Source organism: Camelus ferus, chromosome 1 (assembly GCF_009834535.1).
Source record: "Camelus ferus isolate YT-003-E chromosome 1, BCGSAC_Cfer_1.0, whole genome shotgun sequence".
Lineage (NCBI taxonomy): Eukaryota > Metazoa > Chordata > Mammalia > Artiodactyla > Camelidae > Camelus > Camelus ferus.
Window position 1 is genome coordinate 3,349,182 of NC_045696.1, and position 17,752 is coordinate 3,366,933.

The 17,752-nt window shown below is 49.0% G+C and overlaps 1 protein-coding gene across 4 annotated transcripts in view; it reads right to left on the reverse strand.

Moving 5' to 3' along the window:
* Positions 1-16,993, reverse strand: part of ABCG1 (ATP binding cassette subfamily G member 1) — an 83,296-nt gene extending 66,303 nt beyond the window's left edge. For 2 of the 4 annotated variants that reach the window (XM_032460763.1, XM_032460548.1), the window contains exon 1: positions 2,001-2,199. In XM_032460763.1, the coding sequence (XP_032316654.1) occupies positions 2,001-2,042 (42 nt within the window). In that variant the 5' untranslated portion in view covers positions 2,043-2,199. Of the gene's footprint in view, positions 1-2,000; positions 2,200-16,049; positions 16,111-16,844 lie in introns of those variants that run through there. The other 2 variants (XM_032460700.1, XM_032460617.1) reach the window with 2 other exon arrangements.
* Between the last annotated feature and the right edge of the window lie 759 nt (positions 16,994-17,752).

Genomic DNA, 17,752 nt, shown 5'->3' on the forward strand with positions numbered 1-17,752 from the left:
CCCTCCCAGCCCGGCTCAGGGACTCCAGCACACCAAGTGGGTGCTTGTTCCATCCTCCAAGGCATCCTCCCCAGACTCACGCCTGGCACAGCCAGCCCCGGACTAGACCCCACTCGAAGCCCAGGATCCAGGGGACCTCCTAAGGGCTCTTTGTTGATGACTTGGGTAGAATTTTTTAAATTAAAAAAAAAAAAAAAAGCACAAGGTTTTCAGGGAGGAAAGTGAGTTTCACACAAAACAACACCCCCTTGGTGGGGGGGCTGGGAAGAGCCCAGCCATTAGCATCTCTAAACAGACAAAATACTTGCACTCTGGGGCTATATCAGACTATAACATAACATACAAAAATCTTAATATAAAAACGCCTGTACCTTAAAACATTCTGATTTATTATTTCCCGACGTGTATGAGCCGCTTCTGCAGCTTTGAGAGGCTTCAACAGTTAATCTGTCAGACCTGAAACTCTCTTTACCCACAACTGACAACAGCAATCCCCTTAATTTTCCATTATCACCATAATTTAGGGACATCAAAGAGATATGTTAAATGAAGAATGGCCAAGTGCTCCCCAACATTCAACCTGATGAAAGCAAATATCATGAGGAGGGCTTGCCCTTTTCATTTTTTGATTCCTTTTATATGTGAGAAGCTGGGGAATAAAGGCACAGTGTGCTCAGAGGTGGGACCCGGCCTGTGGGTCTCCTGCCCCGGGCTCTTCCCTTTTCTACCCACCTCCTTAACGTGTCTCTGACCCCGTTCTATCGGTTTACACAGAATCATTATATAATGAGCTGGCGAGGCTCGGTATGTTCTACAGTAACCTGTTTGGAATCATAGGATGCAGCTGTCAGAACAGAGCATGCGCAGAAACCCGGCTACTTTTTTTTTTCTTGAGCTCAAGGCAAGAGGTAACTGTCGGTCAAATCCTGCTGAGCCCTGCTGACTTCAAATACAGGATGCTAAAAATGAAATAAAGGCGAGGGGTGGGGGTGGAAACCGGTGCGTGCTGTGCACTGTGGGGTTACAGCTCATGGGAAGTAACTAGCAAGATAGTAAATACATAGACAATCGATAGAAAAGGGGTTAGAATACCGAATACTTTCTATTTGTACTTTGGATGACCTGAAATCAGTGCAGAAGTACCTAACTGCACTGTCCGCGTGCTAGGCATAGAAATGAAAGACCCTAGGATGGGTGAGTCAATGGTTAGTTTTTTTTTTTTTTTTTCTTTTTTCCTAATGTGAGTTTACGGAGATATTTCAAAGGAGCAAGAGGAGACTACTGACCACCCCTGGGAATGGCACTTGCTCTAACTGTGTCTAGCAATGAATTCGCTGGCACCCGCTGGTCCCCCATAGGGAGCTGGTACCCTTGGGAAAAGTGAGATGCGTGCCTGTCCCCACCCCTGTCTCTCTCCGGGGTGCAGAAATGTGGCCGGAGGTATCCAGGCTCGACCCTCAACTGCCTTCCGGAGATTCCTCTGCCCTCTCCTGGGCAGGTCCGGGAGAGGCTGTCCCGGGGAGCGCAGGGGCAGCACAGGCTCCGGCTCTAAGGATCACCTCCCTCTTTTGTTCCCCCAGACCGTGCTGGCGCTCGGGAGAGGAGCCCGAGAAGCTCCCGGTCCCCAGGCTCCGCCCGCGCGCGCCGGCAGAGGGATCGGACCCCCTTTCCCTCTGGCCCAGGCTGCCGCCCCGCCCCAGCGCACTCCAGGTCTCTAGGCCCCAGGCCCTTCACCGGGAGGTGGACGAGGTCAAGGCCATCTGTCCACTTGTGGGGCTGCTGGCCTCCTCTCACCCTCTACTGGCCCCTCCGCATTCCCCGAATCCTCGGCCGCAAGGAGCATCCCGAGGCTCCCAGTGGCCAGGATTGGGGGTGACGGGAGTTGGGCGCCTCCCCGGGACTAGGGGCCGGTGTCAGAGTGCGGGTGAGGGTCTTTGTGCGTTTCTTGTTCTCCTGGAGAACAGAACCAAGCCCCGAGAACGAAGGATGCGCTCACTCACCATGGCGGTGCCGACCGAGAAAGCGGCCATCAGACAGGCCATGCCCCGGGGGCGGCGGCGGCGGCGGCGGCGGCGGCGGCGGGGACGAGGTTGCGGGCGGCGGGCACGGGCGCCGGGCACTAGGCTGCGATCGCCCCAGACTCCGCTGCTGCGCGCCGCGCGGGGTCCGGCTTGGTCTCCGCTTGCTGCTGGGGCCGCGGCCCCGCCCACGACCTGCCCGCGCAGGCCCCGCCCACGGCCCGCTCGCGACCCGCGATTGGCAGGCGCGCAGGGTGGGCGGGGCGGGGCGGGGCTGGCAGGGGCGGGGCGGGGCCGGCAGGTGCGCGTGCTCTTGTTTTGCTCCTGCAGGGGGTCGGCTGGCCCAGCTCCGGACAACCCGGTTCCCCAGCCGCCGGCGGCTCTGTCCAGGCAGCTGCAGTGGATCCTCCCAGCCTCGGAGCTCAGAAACTCAAGGCGGCTGGCGCGGCGGCCCTGGGCCCTCGACAGGCAGCAAGGTTCCCCCACTAGGACTGCCACCTTAAAACCTGCAGTGCTGTGCCAGTAGGGTCAGAGGAGGCGCCTGGGAATGGAGGGTGGAGGGCAAGGGGATTCTCTTTTCTTTTTGTATTGTTGGGCAGCTCCCTGCCAGGCAGGAGCATAAGCACTAAAAAAGAGATGGCCGCCCTAACGCCCCCCACCCCACTGCAGCTCCATATCTGGGGTGGCCTCCCACACTGAGGCAACGCACTCACTCACTCATGCAACATCGCCGTGTGCCTGCCGCGGAGCTAAGTGCTGGGTAACAAAGGGGTGCTGGGTGAAGATGCCCAGGCCTCTGTCCTCCCCCAGCTCCCACCTCCACCCCAACAAAAAAAGAAAAGCTTTCTTTTTGTTGTTGCAGATGTAAGGTTTCCAGTACCTGGCCCAGCACCTGGCCCAGAGCTGTGTTCACGTAACTTCATAAGGAATGAGTCTGGGCACCCTTTCATTTGGCCCCAGACAGGAATATCAGATGGCCTGGCGTCTGCTAAAGCCCTTATTATATGTAAGTGGGACCACTTCTTGGTAACCATGGTGATAAGACATTCCTTACTCCCAATCTCAGAGGCTAGTGCTTTCGTTCAGTGGTTTGGGTGTGGGGACCGCAGCCAGGAATGCACGTCTTCCCACCTTCAGCACACCTGGTCACCCCTCCTTTGTACCCCTCAGATATGCAAAGTCCCTGTCTTTCTCCTCACCTAGAAGGGAGCATGACTTCATGTCAGGCAGGGGGCCTTCATACGCCAGCTCTGATGACCATAGCCAAATTCTGGCCTCAAATCAAAGGGGAGAAAGGCGGTATAATGTATGAGTTCAAGGCGGGGAGAGCCCTGCCTTTGTCTGCACGGTTTCACTTGTGGAGCCTGTGCACCTCTGCTCCACTGTTGACTGTGAGGAAGGAACTCTGACTGCTGTATTTCCAGGGGCCACGCTCCACATGGTGGGCTCACCAGGCTGTGTGGTGCCTTAAATGTGCTGAACAGGGAGGCCAACGAACTCCGAATGTTCTGCAAAGAGGATTCAAATCCACAAGCCTTCCTGGGAAAGTTCAGGTGAAAAGACAGAGAGGAAGGTGGCCCGTCTCTGGGGCCCGGGATAGGCGGCCAGCCCTGCACCCTACCTCTTACGCCGGGGGGCAGACAGGACAAAGAGCAGGGGGAGGAAAGCGCAGAACAGGGCTGGGGAGGGGCCCGTGAGAATGTGGCTGGGCCCTGCAGCTCTGCAGCAAGGGCGAATGACGAGCCTTTGTGGTTCTGATGCTGTAGTGTCTATTCTGCACCCAATATCCATTCTCCCCACTGCTAAGAATTAGTTGACAACTTCCTTCTGGGACCCTCTCCCCACCCCCCAGTTCTACGTCATGTGATTTGGTCAGTGGTTGGTCGGGAACTAGAAGTGTAAGGTGATGCTTGCCAGGCTCCTAGGAACGGCCCAGGGGATAGTATGTAGAGGCTGAGGATGAAGCCAGAGAGGGCAGACAGGGATAAAGTAGTCCTTGTTGGTGTGGCTTGAGCTGCTGGCTTTTCTGTTACAGGCCACGGAAAGCATCCTCACGGATACACCTGTACATTGGGGCAATAATCATCTCAGCTACATGGGAAACACGTGCATGGTCCACAGCTAGCACCCCAGTTCTAACCCTTACTAATGTTATCCCTTTTGTGCCAAATCCGAGAATAGGCAAATAGCCGAGAAGGTGAGCTCTGTGGCATTGCCATTGGGACTTTTGGTTGTAAGTGACGGAAACCCAGCTCCACAGTGAAAAAAAATGTGACAATGAATATATGTATGTTAATGTATAACTGAAAAATTGTGCTCTACACTGACATTTGACACAACATTGTAAAATGACTATAACTCAATAAAAAAATGTTTAAAAAAAAAAAAAAGAAACCCAGCTCCAACTGGCTGAAGCTATAGGTCATGTATTGTCCGAGGTAACAGGAAGCCTCGAGGTGTACTGGTTTCAGACTTGCCAGGGCCAAGCACCATTCTGTGTCTTCAGTCCTTGCTACTACAGGATTGAGGACAGGACTGAGGACGGGGGGGACAGGAAAGGGCGTACAGGTTTGGGTAGAGAGATAAATCATAAATTCGGTCAGGAACCTCAGGTTTAGGGGACTTGGCTTCATCAGCTGACAACCAGCCACTATGCCCCGTGGGGGAAACCGAAGACTGACTGGCCTGACTTGAGTTCCATGGGCCAAACAGGCCAAAGGGGATGGCAGCCCCAGTGGACCCATCTGGAAAGACTGGGACATGGGTGCTTCATCAAGGCCATTTTGGGGAACTCTGAGCTCAAGTATGGGAGCCAATCAGGCAAATGTAAGGGGAGCTCATCACAGGACTGTCCAGTTCACACCTCAACCCCAGCAGGAATCTCTGCTGAGACATCACTGACAGGTGGGCCAGGCTGGGCTTGGGGACATCAGGTGGGAAGACACCTCCTGCCTCAACAAGCAGCCCGCACCGCTAAGTAGTTGTCATCGCTAGCAGGCGGTCCCTGTGCCTAATGGGACTCCCTGTCACCCCGAGTGCCCTGTGTTCTACCGCCCAGCATCAGTGAGCACAGTAGGCCTTGAGCTACTCAGTCATGGCTCCATACTTCTCCCCAGGCTTTGCGTCCTTGGACCAGACATTCCTGGTCCCTCCGACATCATTCTGTAGAAGATGGTGCTTCTTCTCGCCTGCCTTTCTCTGCATGACTTCTGTCTTCTCAGTGTCCCCTGTGAAGCTTGGGGTCTGCCACCTATTCAAAGTATTCCCTCCCCTTGCTAATGGCATCTTCTCCCAGGCTCCGCTCAAATCATTGGTAAGGACATGCTCCCGGCTGCAGAGCCAACTACCTGATGTCCTGGGGACAATGGACTCAATGAGCAGCCGACTAAACTCACTTTTCTTGTAAGTTTGTAGTTTCAGCTGCCTGGTTTGCACTTTATCCCCCAAATTCCATTTCAAGGAGTACCCAGCTTCTCTCTTCCAGACGTCCAGCTCCTAAGGCTGGGAAATGAGAGGAAGAGGCCACCTTGAGGACTTGGTCTCTGGTACAAAGATTTCTGTTCTTGGTACCTGGTGAGGGGAGTGGGCGTATGGGTAAATCAGATGTCCAGTGGGCTTGTGGAGGGCCTGTGGCTTGACCCAGGTGTACTTCTGCAGGGAGCTGGTGACAAAGGTTGAGGCTGGCTTGGCAACTTGGATTGTCCCACCCGTGGAGGTCAGGAACAGAAGATCTCTGGATCCCTCCAGAGAAACACTTGGGGACATCAACCATGGCATCCTGGCCTCCCCACTCCCAGCTGGCTAGGAAGAAATCTAATGAACACAGTTGTCTTCACATTTGGATGATCTAGCTTTCAATAATTTGACCTTGAGCCTTCTTTGATGACAGGGTGGCCAGCTCTGAATTAATGTTGTGTGGACCCTGCCTAGCTGACTTTCTTCAGCTCAACTACAGAGCTACACCAACTTGAACTTCATTTTTCTTCCAAGACCTATGATTTCAGCCATGCCTTCAACAGACCCTCAGAAATCCCTGCCGTGCTGGAATCTGGCCTCAACACTGGGGACCTGGGGTGGCCAGAACCGGGGAAACTCAGCCCTCAAGTGTGGTCAGACAGTAATGGGGAAAGATTCGAAAGCTGAAGTTCTTATCTAAGTTGGATACATTTAAACTTGTTCCACGAGCTTAAGATATTCTAGAAATTATTCCTGGTCTAAGTCAGAGGCGCTCTCGCTGTGCAGTTCAAGGCAGGGTCCGCCAGAGGCAAGCTGGTGACACCCGGGCCTCTGCTCTACTGCAGTCCTGCCCTTTAGGAGTCAGCCCTTCAAGTGTCCTGCCCTGGGGACCTGATATCTGCAACTGCACCCCCACCAAACCGCCTCACCCCTGATGCTACGCCTCCTTGTGGTCTGTGCATCACAGGATTAATTTACTATTGGTTGTGCTGACTGCCCACCACTCCCCTCTAGACTGTAAGCTCCATGCAGACAGGAAAGTCCATCCACTGATGGATCCCCAGCCCCAGAGTGCCTGCAAAAGGGCTCTGTCTGGGCTCCTCAGCTATTGGTCGGTAGCTCCCACCCCCGACCCCCTGGTTGCCCCACCCCAGCTGTTTGTAGCGTGCACGAAGCCCCCAGTGTGGGAAGGTGCCTGCCCTGCAGTGTTCCCCAGGGGAACATCTCCCACATTTGGTGCGCCACCAGTGCATGGAGGAAAACAAAAGACTACAGAAGCCTGGTCCCCTGCCCCTGTCCCCAGTTCCCTTCTCGCCACATCGATGCCTGCACTCCAGCAATTTGAGGGTTGATGGAATTTCCTTCCCTGAAGCCTCAACCAAACTTGATCTTGGAGAGGTGGCATAGGGAGTTGTTTGTTGGCTGGCTTTTTACAACCCAAAGCTCTGATTCTGAAAGTTAACATTTTCTATGAAATAAAAGCAGAATCTGGTGTTGCAACAGCCAAAAGGAAAGAGGGGCATGTCTCTTCCCCAGGCTGATGGTGGTGGGACATGTGGTGGGGGCTCCTGGGAGGCGAGGAGGAGAGGGAGGAGCCCTGTGCCCATTGGGTCCCTAGGCCCCTGACAGCATAGCATCCCTGTCAGAGCCTTGCCCTTGGCTGGGCTGGAGACCCGCCTTCTGGTCACGGTCCCTGCCTTCTCGGCGTCTCTGACTCTTCCACTTAGGTCAGCAGAGAATTAGCGGTGACGGGGCCCTTTCTACCTCTGTTCACGTAGGAGCCACTGCCTCCACTTTTTAAAAGGAAGAGAGAGAGAGAGAAAGAGACAGAGGGAGGAGGTGGGAGGGAAAGAGGAAGGCAGGAATGAAGGAGAGGAAGAGAAAGTAAGAACCTCAAGAGGCGAGAACAGGTGCAGAGAGGACCATGGCTTAGCTCTTGACGGGAAAGGACGGAAAAGGAGCAGAAGCAGAGACCTAGTCTGCAGGGAGGCTGATAGCCCAGGGTGAGGCCACGCACCAAATGAGGACTCTCTGTAGATCAGTGTATTTTAAAGCAACATCATTTTCCTCTCTACGGTTTGCTTGACTCCTCTCTTGCTGGCCCTCCTGACCCCACAGTGTCTGTCTCCAATGTCCAGATGCACGCCCCCATCACATGCGGGAGCCAACCCAGTCCTAGAGAGGAGCCCCTCTTTCCCCAGCATGCGGGAGGTGGGAGCAGAGCAGGACTTCAGAGCTGAGAGTGGGGTGCAGGGTGGAGGGAAGCAGAGGGAAGAGCCCAGAAGGTCAGAGGGACCTGGAGATTAATGAGGGATGTCTTCAGGGAAAGAAAAACACAAGTCAGTATTTCATGAGCTGAGTTAGCAAGAGGCCAGTTAACTATTGCAAACAGTTTCTTGTTTCCTTCCTCGAGCATGGAACAAGGAATGGGGGAAAGAGCTGGGAAATCATTTCCATAAATGAAGAAATAGGAAATAACATCTGGCGATGAGATGACCTTCAAAGCTGAAGATTAGGAGACAAGTCTCAGAGGCGGATACCGGAAAATTACTGCAGCCCTCCTTCCCACACGTAAATAAAAGCCCCCGTCGCTGCCTCAGAGGTCCCAGCTGGGACACAGCTGGTAGCCCTGGGCCACTGGGCACCCACTTTCCTCTGAGGAGCTGCCCTCCCCGACTCTCTGTCAATCACCACAGTCCTACAATACAACCCCGACCCAGAGCCATCAGAACACTCCAGCCAATGGTTTGAAAAGTGCTGTAATGTGCGTTACACCCAGTGATGCTCAGAACGCCCCTGCAGGGTAGGATGGCAGTAGCACCACCGGAAGACGTGTGAATTTGACACCCAAGCCCCAGGGGCAAGAGAGACCACATTCTGTTTCTCCTCTCAGTCAGATCATCTGCCTCTGGTCCCTGGAAGGCAGTGCCTCCACACCAGGCCCGCTGGAGCCCAGAGCTCCGAAGCTCTCCATGGCTCCAAAGGTCACAACTCAGGTCCAGTGTGCTCAGCACCCTGGTCACCCGGCAGAAGTCCTCCTGCTTCCCTGGGACACCTGAGCTCTCCTGGGATCTGCACCCCGACCTCTCCCCTCTCCAGGCCTGGGAAACTGTTCCTCCACCTCCTGCCTCTGTCCTCCAGAGCCCAGTTCCATCCCCTCCCCTCCAGGAAGACTTGGCCATCACCTTGTTGAGCCTCAGCTTTTGAAAGCAAAAGTCTGGTTAGGGAGATTCTCTTGCGCACACTTAGAAACTTCTGGAAAGAACCCTACAACTCAAAAGCCCCCAAGGCGAGAGAAAATCAATTTAATTAAAAAAAAAAAAAAGTCTTGGCTGCTTTTTAAGGAAAGAGAGAGGGAAATAGCTAGAGCAGGGAAATCAGTTTCAGATTATCTCAGCAAATTATCCTGCCCCTGGAAATAAAGAGATGGAGGCTCCACGAGGTTTGAAACCTGCCCAGAGCTACAAGGCCCAGGCCAGGGCCTAGGTCTCCTGACCCCTGCTGGGCACATTTTCCACTTTTTTTTTTAACAGCTGCCAAATATTAGTTGAGAATAGGCCAAACCTATTTTGGATAGGGACAGGAAGCCCAAGTTCAGTCCTTTCAAAATCCTGGGCAGGCTGGCAGGGAGACGGGGCGAAGCTGCTCTTCTCTCTTCTCCGCCTGGCACAGCTGAAGGCTCCGGACAGCACCCAAAACAAGCATGAGGGGACTCTGGGAGCTGAGGAGGTCAAGGCGGACCGGCCAGGGGCCCTGGGACCCCAGGAAGCACGCTGTGGTGAGGTCCCTGGGTTTTCTTTTGGCCACATATATCCCATACTTTCCTATGAAGAAACCAACAACCTGGAAATGCCAAAGGGCACAAACAAAAAAGCTCCCACGAAAGACTGTCTCTAACCACAGGAACAGAAAAGGAGCAACCTAGCGCCGTAGAAAATGTGTAGATGGTCACTGCTCACTGCTCCAGCTAAACATCACCCGGCAGGCTTCGCACCCCACCCACCCCAGTGGAGACGGAGGGGGAGCCTAGACTGCTGCTCTCCTCGGGCTGCAGTGAGGCTCCAAAGCCTGCCCCCCCCCCCAGTCACCCCCTGTCAAAGTGATGCCAAGACGACCAAACGGGGGTCGGGGTCTGCCCACTGTGGGCAGGAATAAGGAGCCTTTCTCTTCCTCGTGGGGGTGATGGCAGAGGAGAACCAGCAGAGTCTGGACTTTCACCAGCACCCAGTGGTAATGAGAACACTACTCCCCACAGACCACGATGCCAATGGAGAGTGTGTGGGGAGCAGTAGTAAGGTCCCCTACCTCTCCCCGCCAGGGAGGCACGGGGGGCGCCGGGACTCCCACCCCTCCCAGCAGTAACGAGAAGCCCCTCCCCTGGATGCCAGCAGAGGCTGAGCAGAGAACCGGGACTTCTACCTTTGCTTGGCAGCGATGAAGCAGTGCTCCTCCCCCTTCCCCTGCCTGAGTGATGGCAGAAGTCAGCTAAAACAGAAGGCTCAAATAAGATCTAATGCCTCCTGACATAATACAGAAAACATCTAGGTTTCCATCAAAAACCACTCATCATCCAAGAACTGAGAAAAGCACAATTCAAATGAAAAAAAAGCCAATCAATAGACGCCGATACCACGATGACAAAAATGCCACAATTAACTAACAAAGATTTAAAACAGTCATATAAAAGTGCTTTAGTGAGCCATTAGGAACACACTTGAAATAAATGAAAACATAGAAAGCCTCAGCAAAGAAATAGAAGATGTAAAGAAGAAAATGGAAATTTTAGAACTGAAAAATGCAATAACCAAAATGAAAAACTCAGTGGATGAGCTCAACAGCAGAATGGAGGGGGGAAAGGAAAGAATCAGTGAACTGGAAAATAGAACAACAGAGATCACCCAGTCTGAACAACGTAAAGAAAACAGGGTGTGCAAGCAATGACCAGAGCCTGGGGCCCGCGGGACTACGGCAGAGGGTCTAGCAGCCACAGAAGCGGGGACTCCAAAGCATAATGGCTAGAAATTCCCCCAATTTGGCAAAAGACAGAAATCTACAGATTCAAGAAGTCAAGCAAACTGCAAACATGGTGAACCTAAAGCAGTCTACACCGAGACACACCACAATCAAACTTCTGAAAACTAGAGACAGAGAAGAGATCATGAAGGCAGTGAGAGAGATGTGGCATCTTACCTGGAGAGGAAAAGTAATTAAAATGACAGTGCATTTTTCATCAGAAACAGCAGAGGCCAGAAAGAGTTAGCAGAACACTTTTCACTTGTTGAAAAACAAAAACAAAAACCTGCCAACCCAGATTTCTATATCCAGAAAAACTATCCAGGAATGAAGGGAAATCAAGACACTTTCAGACAAAGGAAAACTGACAGAATTTGTCACCAGGAGACATACCGCAAAAGAATGCATAAAGGAAGTTCTTTAAACATAAAGAAAATAAGGAAACTGCACATCAAGAAGGAAGAAAAAACACTAAGTAAAAATGTGCATAAATGAATAGACTTTCCTTTTGCCATTGAATTTTCCAAATTTTGTTTGATGACACAAGCAAAAATTATAATACTATCTGATGTGCTTCTAAATGTATGTAAATATTTAAGACAATTATATTATAAACAAAGGAGGCCAAAGAGATATAAAGGGAGATGAAGTTTCTACATGGCACTCAAACTTATAAAACTATGACATCAGTAGACTGATAAATCGTGCTTATGTAATAACAGACCTAGAGAAACCATTAAATATCTACCCAAAGAGATGCATTCAAAACACCACACATAACACAACATTGTAAACTGACTATACTTCAATAAAAATATAAAAAACACTATAGATAAATCAAAATGGAATTCTGAACAATATTCAAGTAATTCCCAAGAAGGAGTTATAAAGATAATAAAAATATGAGCAGGAAAACAAACAAACAAACAAACAGGGAGATGAAAAACAGAGAACACAGGGAAAACAAAAGATTAAGTGCATACTCAGGCCCCCCACGTCAATACTTACGTTAACTGTAAATGGACTACACCAATTAAAAAACAGAGAGATTGGCCGAGCGGATTAAAAACAACCCAACTACATAATGTCTGTAAGAAATTCAGACATGCCTATGGTATAGGCAGCTTGAAAATAAAAAGATGGAAATGGCATATCATACAAACGTTAAAGAAATCGGGGAAGGGGCTACATAAATGTCAGATAAAGTAGACTTCGGGTGAAGAAAATGACCACAGATAGAAAGGGATGTTGTATAACGACAAGAGGACCAATCACCATGAAAACATAACAGTTCTAAGTGTGTATGAACCACACAACAGAGCTATAAAACATGTGAAGCAAAGCCTGACAGATGCTTCAACACCTCTCCCCTGATACTTGCTGGAACAGCTGGACAGAAACCCAGCAGCACTGTTCCAGCAGGACCCAGTCAGCACTGACAGAGCACTCCATCCAACGACGGGAGATGCACATTCTCTTCAAATGTTCATGGAACATACACAAAGATAGACTGTATCCTGGGCCGTAAGACAAATCTCAACAAACTTAAAAGAACTGAAATTATACAGCATGTGCTCTCTGACCCGAATGTAACCACACTAAGAATCAGTAACAGGAAGACAATAGGACAATCCCTGAACACTGCAAATCTACAACAACACATTCTGAAATAATCCGAGGAGGGGATCTTGAGGGCAGTGCAAATTACAGTTAACTGAGTTGAAATGAAAGCACACATACCAGCCTTTGTGGGACACAGCTACAGCAGTGCAAAGAGGGAAATCTGCAGCACTAAAAAGGCATGTAAACTGGAGATGAGGAAAAGTCTCAGATCAATCACATAAACTCCCACCTCAGGAATGCAGGAAAAGAAGAACCAAATTAGCCAAAAGAAAATAATAAAGATAAAAGCAGAAATAAATCAAATTAAAAATAGAAGAACATTAAAGAAAATCAATGAAACACAAAGCTGGTTCTTAGAAATGATCAATAAAATTGACAAACCTCCAGCAAGACTGACAAAGAAAAAAGAGAGGGCACAAATTACCAACGTTAAAGTTGGGGGGAGCAGGGGTATCATTACAGACCCCACAGACGTCCAAAGAACGGTCAGGGAACACAACAAATGACTCTACACACATAATTTTGACAACTTGGATTCCTAAAACTCCCTGCAATTCACTGAATATGAAATACGGTATTTGAGTTGGGGGGAAGGTAGAGCTCAGGGGTAGAGTGTGTGCTTAGCGTGATGAGGTCCTGAGTTCAATCCGCAGTACCTCCATTAAACATAAATAAATAAATAAATAAATAAACCTAATTACCCTCTGCAAATAATAATATTAAAAATAGGTTATTTGAATAGCCCTTTACCTATTAAGGAAATTGAATTCATAATTTTAAAGCTCCCAATGTAGAACTCTCCAAGCCCAGATGGTTTAGGAAGGAATTCTTCCCAATTGATTTAATTTGGCTGGTATTCCCTTGGTCCCAGACAATGATAGTATGAAAAAAAGGAAATACAGACCAAAACCCCTCATAAATATAGATGCAAAAATCCTTAACAAAATATCAGCAAACAGAATTCCGCAATGTAATTTGAAACTTATGCACTGTGTTCAAGGGGGGTTTACTGCAGGCAGGCCAAGGTGGTTCAATATTTGAAACTGCTTCATGTCGTGCATCGTAGTGACAGACTAAAGAAGGAAAATCACATGATCATGTCATTTGATGCATTAAAAAACACGGGACAATTTCAACACCTATTCACGATTTAAAAAAAAAAACTATCAGAAAAACAGGAATTGAGGGCAACTTCCTCAACCTGATAGAGAACAGCTTCAAGAAAGCTACAGCTAACATTCTAATTAGTGGTGACAGACTGAATGCTGCCCCTTTAAGAGCAAGAATAATGCAAAGATATCTGCTTTCACCACTCTTACTCAACAAAGCGCTGGAAATTCTAACCTGCGTGGAAGGTAAAAGGAGTAACAGGCACACAGACTTGAAAGGGAAAAACAGAACTGTCTCCAGCTGCAAATGGCATCCTTGTCTTCCAAGGAAATTCCAAGGAATCAACAAAAACAATCCTAAAGCAGTAAGTGAGGCCAGCAAGGTCACAGGATGCAAGGTAAACCTACAAAAATAAATTTTATGTCTATATCCTAGCAATGAACTTACGGACACCAAACTCTAAAATAGTGTATCATATACAATTGCTCAAACAAAAGTAAATACTTGGGTACAGACCCAACAAAAACATGTGTAGGGTCTGTATACTAACAACTAAAATGTGCTGATGGAAGAGATCAGAGAAAACCTTTAAAAGTGGAGAGACAAGTCATGTTTATGGATTTGGAAGAATTAACATGGTAAAGATGTCAATTATTTCCAGATTGATATACAGGTTTGATGCAATTCCTATCAAAATCCCAACAAGTTTTTTCTGTAGACATAAACAAGAGTAGTCTAAAAGTTTTAGTAGGGCAAAGGAATTAGAATAGTTAAAACAATTTTATGAAAGAAGAAGAAAGTAGGGGGAAATTAGTCTACCTGATTTCAAGACTACTTATGGCTCCAGTAATCCAGGCTGTTTGGCAAAGGGAGAGACACAAAGATCAACGGAACAGAATGGAAAGTCTGGAATTAGACTCACATGAATACGCTTGACTGCTTTTGACATAGGTTCAAAGCACTTCAGTGGAAGAAGAACAGCTTTTTCCATAAATGATGCTAAAGCAGTTGGACATCAGCAGGCAAAAAGGAAAAGAAGCTGGCCTCAGCCTTGTGCCTTGTGTGAAAGTCAACTCAAAATGCATCTCAGATCTAAGTGTAACATCATAAATCTTTTAGGGAAAAAGGTAGGAGAAAATATGGCATCTAGGGCCAGGCAAAGAGCTTCTGAACATGAAAAGCATGGTCCATGAAATGAGACATTCATAAATGAGACTGCATCAATATGAACCACCTTGCCTCGGACAAAGGCGCTGTTAGAAAGATGAAGTCAAGCTACAGACGGGGAGAAAATAAGTGCAAACCTCACGTCCGACAGAGGACCAGCGGCTGGAACGTGTGAAGCCCTCTCAGAACTCAACGGTGAAAACCACCAAGCAATCCAATCCGAAAACGGGCAGAAGGCATGAAGGGACATTTCACAGAAAAAGAGATACAGATAGTAAACAAGCAGGTGAAGAGAAGTTTAGCAGCATGAACCATGAAAGGAACGCAAGTTAAAACCGCAATCAGATGGCACTGCTCACTGTTAGGACGGCTAAAATAAAAACAAAATAGTGCACGACCACCGAATTGGAGGGCGCAGATAACCTGGACCGCTCGCGCCTTGCTGGTGGGATGTGAGAGGTACAGCCAGCCTGGAAAGCAGCCCGGTAGTTTCTGCAAGAGCTGAGCACGAAACTGCCATTCAGCCCGCAGTCGTACTCCTGGACGTCTAGCCCAGAGAAACGAAGGCTTACATTCACAAAACTCGGTACACAAATGCTCACGACAGGTTTATGTGCAACAGCCCAGATCTGCAGACAGCCCAGAAGTCCTTCAACAGGTGGATGGGGCCCACCCACACCGTGGAATGCTACTCAGCGGTGAAAAGGAAAGGACTGTCGATGCACACAACAGCCTGGGTGGACCTCCAGAGAATTCTCATGGAAAAGCTGATCCCAAGAGGTTGCATACTGTGTGATTCCATTTATGTAACATTCTCGAAACAACAAAATTATAGAAACTGGGAGGAGGTTTGTGACTGTCAGAAGTCAAGGAGGGGATGGAGCAGAAGGATAGAGGGTGTGGCTGTAAGGGGGCAGCAGGAGGGACCCTCGCGGGCCTGAAATGCTCTGTATCCGGGCTGGACCGAGTTCAGCATCCCAGCTGCGGGGCTCTGCCACAGTTTTGCAAGTGTAACCGCTCGGGGAAACAGGGTGAAGGCTTCCACGGAATCTATCTGTGTTCTTTCTTACAGCTATAATTCTCTCAAAATACAAACATCACAGAACAATCCTGAGTGAGGCACAGTAGATGTTATGAGGAGTGTGGGAGCAAGGAAGTGAGTGCAGGGGCTTTGAAGATGAAGAGGGAGAGGACCAAGGAGGAGAGGGTGTCGGGTCTCCCGGAACCGGACAACCAATGCAGAGCCAGGAGTGTTTGTGACCACCCTTTGTCAATTGTCAACTTGCGAAGGTGAGAACAGAAGGGACGATGCTCTTCTTTCTTGCTAGAACTCTGTGAGTGTGTGAGCAAATGTGTGTGTGCACATACACGCCTGCACACCCAGGCATCTGCACGCAGACAGTGGTGGGTGGGATGGCAACCTCATCACTGGTCCTCTGTGATGCTGGGCCAGTTCCTAACCTCTCAAAGCCTTCATCTGCATCAGTAAAATGGGAATAAAAAGAGTACCACCGTGATGGTTGAATAAGATGGGGTAGTTAAGGCACCTGGGAGCCCAGGAGAGCGAAGAGAGAGAGGCTCATATGCATCTAATACTTTTTCCACATCTGGAGACCCTGACCCTCCATGTTCCTCCAGTCTTTCATTGTCTTTTCTGCTTACCATCTGGCCAAATGGCTTTATTCCTCTTTGCCTCCTAAGATGAACTGCCGTGTGGGATGTTCTGCAAGAAAAAAAAATGGGTGGATAAATATACAAAGAAACTCCAAGGTCACCAACCTCAGAGTGACAGTATCTCGTGTCAAATATTAAGGCATCAATATGGTGAACAAAGGTAAAAACTCCCAGCTGTAAGATACGCAAGTCCGGGGGATGTAAAGTACAGCACAGTGGCTAGAGTTAATGATACTGTATTGCATATGTGAACATTGCTGAGACAGTAAGTCTTTTAACAGTTCTCATCACAAGAAAGCACATCCGTAACTATGTGAGGCGACGGATGTTAACCAGACTTACTGTGCTCATCACTTCACAGAATCTACATAATCAATTCACCATGCTGTTCACCTTAAACTAATAGCGTGCTGTATACCAATGACATCTCAGTACAACGGGAACATATATTAAGGCATCTTACTTTTTGCTGATGCCCAGCCCTTCCGATTTACAGATTTGTTGTTGTTTCCCCCAGAGCAGACCCAGAGGACCGGGGAGGCTGTGACTGGTTCTCACGGCGGCTTACCTGCCTCCCTGGAGGCCCTCCAATGTTTGTTGACTGGCTGACTGAAGCCACAGACACTTTTCATATCAGTTTAAATCACAAATTCCTGTTTGCTGACTGTCCTAGGAGGCATGGCGTCTATCTCCCCTGACCTACATCTACTTAGTCACATTTACTCTGGATATTTATATTAAAAAAATTTTTTTTTACTAAAATGCATTTTGTCAGTGACTTACCCACAGCTTAGGTACAAGCACTTCCCAAGGAGCCCTTCTGCTGCAGAACAGACCCTTCTGAGGCGAGGTGTATTTATTTGGCAATTAATGAAGGGAAGAAGCCCCTGCCTTATGTAGGACAGGTTTCAGCTGTCACCACAGCAGACACGCGGAAGCCCCAAACCACAGAGAGTGATCCCGTTTCTGTTGTGAGTTACAAGGAGAAGTGCTGTAAAACAGGCATGATGCAATCACGTGTGCAACAGTCTGGCCCAGGGTAATGGCTGCTGCACAAAACAGGAAGTGAGTAGGTTACTAAAGGGCATTTCTGTGCCCTCCCAGGTTGCTGCGCAGAAAGGAGCTCCCACTACCCGTCTGTCCACGGGTTGACCAGGTGTGAAATCTAGACATTCCCCATGTTTGATCAGATGACAGATTTTGCCTTTGTGAACGTGGTGGAATTCTTTTTTTTTTTTTTTTTGTAACACACATTGGAAACAATTACAGCAAAAACTGAAATTCATCAAGGTCTACAGGATCATAATAAAGGTAAACAGAGTATTTTTTACTCTGGAAGGTAAAGAATAACTTAATTATTCTTTAGTGGAAGGTCTAGAATAACTTAAATAACATCATGTCACGTTCGCTCTAGCCAATGACTATTGCTGCAAAGTGGAAAAAAAGTGAGCTGGGGATGTACCCGAGGCCTTAGAGCTTGAGGGGAGCTCGGCCCTCACCCGGTAACAGGGACTGATGGCCTTGAGGCTGTAGTGGATGCTCAGCCCCCTGCCGTGAGCCTGAGGGCTGGTAATTCACTTAATCCTCATCACAACTTCATGAGCTAGGCAGTTATTATTCACGGTGGGGAAATAAGGCACAGAGAGAGTATGTAACTTGCCTGGGGTCACACAGCGAAAAAGTACCAGTCT